At 64.9% G+C, this 3,875-nt stretch overlaps 1 protein-coding gene across 1 annotated transcript; it reads right to left on the bottom strand.

Moving 5' to 3' along the window:
• Positions 1-267: 267 nt before the first annotated feature.
• On the bottom strand, positions 268-2,850 carry FZD9 (frizzled class receptor 9). Its single transcript, XM_039508533.1, has one exon. The coding sequence runs from the start codon at positions 2,567-2,569 to the stop codon at positions 728-730; it is 1,842 nt and encodes a 613-aa protein (XP_039364467.1). The 5' UTR covers positions 2,570-2,850; the 3' UTR covers positions 268-727.
• Between the last annotated feature and the right edge of the window lie 1,025 nt (positions 2,851-3,875).

Here is a 3,875-nt window from a genome sequence, read left to right as displayed (position 1 = left end):
CCCACTCAGCAGCACCACTGTCCCCTCTGGCAGAAGCGACGCTCCCCTCTGCAGCTCACCACCCCACGCCACTCGTCCAGGGGACAGAGCTGAGGGCAGCCCGGCCCCTCGTCCTGACCCCCACGCCCCTGGAGTCCCTCTGCTAACTACCAGCCCCACTGCTAGCGCTCGGCTAGCACAGCCTGATCCCTTCCCCAGCCCGGTTCCATTCAGGTCGGGGGGGTCACCCCCCCAGCCCTCAGCCCCCCCAAACAGCGCGAGGCTCAGTTGAAGTAACACATCAGGGTTTATTGTTTCCATTCCTTGCAGCTAATGATTAAAAAAAGTTCTAAAATAAATTACAGAATTAAATAACCTCAGGTTGGATTATTCCCTCCCCCCCCAAACCAAGGGTTAAACCAGTCACTGGGTTTGGCAATAGCAACAAAACAAAACAAAACACTCTAGGAAAAGCAGCTACCGGTTTAGCAGGTATCCCGGGCCAAGGAGCTCCCTCCGGGTCCCTCGGCTCTAGTACCCACATGCCAGGGTGCATTCGCCCCCTCCCAACTCAACCTCCTCTTCCCCCCACTCCGCCGGTCAGCTGGGCGCGAGCTCCGTGCTGTTGGCCAGCCCTGGCCCCCCAAACAGCTGGGCTCGCACTCAGCAGGCCCATTCCCTTCCCTCCTAGCCCCTTACCCGTGAGAGATTCTCTGTGCTGCGTCCGCAGTCAAAGGGAGACCCCCTGCTAGACGTGGGTGGGATGGTCCAGGTAAGGGTCTGGTTTGGTCATGTGTAACATGACCATAGGGGCTTTGTAGTGGCAATGCGCCCCCGTGCAAGTGACCCCGCTGCAAGGCTTTCCCCTAGTCCTCATGCCCAGTTTTCTGTTGCACAGGCTCTGCCAGGTCTGCAGCGTCTTGGAGCTCCACACCCACACGCCACTGGTGATGCCCACCACCAGCGACATGAAAATCTTTAGCATAAAGACAGCCACGGTGGGTACCGAGGCTTCCAAGGAGCAGTGGGTGCTGCGCCTGCCGGGGAAGGCCATGCAGCCGTGCTCCAACGCCCTGAGGTTCCAGTAATCCATATTGAGCCGCTCGTAGAAGTAGCAGACAATGACGCATGTGGCCGGGACCGTGTAGAGGATGGAGAAGACCCCGATCTTCACCATCAGCTTCTCCAGCTTCTCTGTGTTGGTGCCTCCCGTCTTCATGATCTTCCGGATGTGGAAGAGGGCGACGAAGCCCGTGAGGATGAAGGAGGTGCCGATCACCAGGTAGCAGGACAGCGGGATGAGCACGAACCCCGTCAAGGCACCGACGTCCATGCTTCCCACGTAACAGAGCCCGGTGAGCTCATCTCCTGCCACCTTCCGCATGGTGAGGATGACGATGGTTTTCATGGCTGGGATGCCCCACGCAGCCATGTGGAAGTAGCTGCTGTGGGCTTCGATGGCCTCGTGTCCCCATTTCTTCCCAGCTGCCAGGAACCAAGTCAAGGTCAGGACGACCCACCAGAGCGAACTGGCCATGCCGAAGTAGTAGAGGATGAGGAAGACAATGGTGCAGCCGGTGCTTTCTAGCCCTTCCTGGATGATGTACAGCTCCCCGTTCTCCCGGTCGCAGGCTATGTTCTCGGCCCCGGCCACCGAGCGAATGATGAAGGCCACCGAGTAGACGTTGTAGCACATGGAGAGGAAGATGATGGGTCTCTCCGGGTACTGGAACCGGTGCGGGTCCAGCAGGAAGGTGAGCACCGTAAAGGCCGTGGAGACGAAACACAGTGTTGACCAAACTGCCATCCATATGAAGGCAAAATCTTTGTCCTCCCGGGACCAGTACACATCCACCCCAGGGGAGCACTTGGGGGCACAGGAGAGGCTCTTCTCCACATACTGGAACTTCTCGGGGTTTTCACATGACCCCAAGCTGTTCGGCCCCCTGCCCTCTCCAGCCCCGGAGGGCCTGGGGCGCGGCGCCACCGGGAGCATGCCCTGCCCCTTCGGCGCGTCCCCGGGGGTGGCGTTCTCGGGCGCCTCCATGCACAGGGCATTGGGATCGTTCTTGGTGGGCAGCTTGCCGCAGTCCAGGGACTCTGGCCAACCAAAGTTGAACTGCTCCATGATAGGGGCGCACTTGTGCCGGGCCTGCTCACACATGGGCTTGCAGGCCGGGATGCTGGTGCTCACCTGGTCCGTGCACATGGGGGCGTAGAGGGAGCAGAGGAAGAAGCGCAGGTGGACGTGGCAGCCGTACTCCACCAGGGGGGCAAACTCGTGCAGCTTGATGGCCGCCTCCCGCTGGTTCTCGTGCCCCATGTAGTTGGGCATGCGCGTCATGTTGTAGCCGATGCCCTGGCACATGGGGATCTCGATGGGCTGGCACCTGGCCTCGCGGCCCCGCTCCATGTCGTACGAGCCGATCTCCAAGCTGCAGGCCAGCCCCAGCTGGCACAGGAAGGACAGGAGGGTTTTCAGGCGCAGGGCTGCCATGGCCGGCTCCGGGCACGTCCCCGGCCCCCCGCTGCCGCCAGGGCTGGGCGCTGCCAGGGCGCTACAGAACCGCCCGCATCTTGCGCCGGGCATGGAGGGCACCGGCCAGGCCCCCCCCCGGGCGCGCCGCCTCGCCTAGCCCCGGGCCGGGCCGCGCCCCCCGGCCAGCCCCATGGCAGGGGCCGGCTCGCTCGCCGCTCCGCAGCCCGGCTCCCTCCCGCGGCACCGAGCCCCGGCCGGCGCCGAGGGGCGGCTCAGAGCGGCGCCCAGGGGCAGGGACCCCCGCGGGGCGCCCGGCCGCGCCGGGGCTCCATGCGCCGGGCACAGGCGGACGCGCCGGTCCGGGATCTCGGAGCCGCCGCCGCTGCCGCTGCCGCTCCTGCTCCGCAGCCGCTGAGCCGCCGCCAGCCCCCGGAGCCGGCTACACCCCCGGGGGGGCGGGCCCGGCCGCCGGGACCTCCCCCAGGGCGGGGGCGGCGTTAAAGGCGCAGGGGCTGCGGCGCTGCCCGCCCGGGGTTCGGGGCTCCGCGCCCCGGCTGCGCCTCTGCGCTCCGGCGGGGGCGCGGCTGGGGACGGAGCGAGAGCCCGATCGGCGGGGGCAGCGCCAGAGACACCCCCCGGCCACGCCTTACACTGTACCCCGGCCCCCTTTCCTGGCCCCTTACACCCACTCCTGCACCCCTTACACCCCCGTGCCCCTTACATCCTGCACCCCTTAAACTTCTCCTGTCCCCTGCACCCCTTACACCCACCCCTGTCCCCCTTACATCCTGCACCCCCTTACACCCCACCTGCCCCCTGCACCCCCTTACATCCACCCCTGGCCCCCCTTACATCCTGAACCCCCCTTACACCCCTCCTGTCCCCTGCACCCCTTACATCCACCCCTGGCCCCCTTACATCCTGAACCCCTTACACCCCTCCTGCCCCTGCACCCCTTACATCCACCCCTGGCCCCCTTACATCCTGAACCCCCTTACACCTCCTGTCCCCTGCACCCCTTACACCCACCCCTGTCCCCTTACATCCTGAACCCCTTACACCCCTCCTGTCCCCTGCACCCTTACACCCCGTGCCCCCTTACATCCTGCACCCCCTTACACCCTCCTGCCCCTGCACCCCCTTACACCCCGTGCCCCCTTACATCCTGCACCCCCTTACACCCCTCCTGTCCCCTGCACCCCTTACACCCACCCCTGTCCCCCTTACATCCTGCACCCCTTACACCCCTCCTGTCCCCTGCACCCCTTACACACACCCCTGGCCCCCTTACATCCTGAACCCCCTTACACCCCTCCTGTCCCCTGCACCCCTTACATCTTACACCCACCCCTGCCCCCTTACATCCTGCACCCCTTACACCCTCCTGTTCCCTGCACCCTTAAATGCCCTTAGCCCC

This window comes from Mauremys reevesii, linkage group 20 (assembly GCF_016161935.1).
Source record: "Mauremys reevesii isolate NIE-2019 linkage group 20, ASM1616193v1, whole genome shotgun sequence".
Classification (NCBI taxonomy): domain Eukaryota; kingdom Metazoa; phylum Chordata; order Testudines; family Geoemydidae; genus Mauremys; species Mauremys reevesii.
This window is presented reverse-complemented; position numbering and strand designations above follow the sequence as displayed.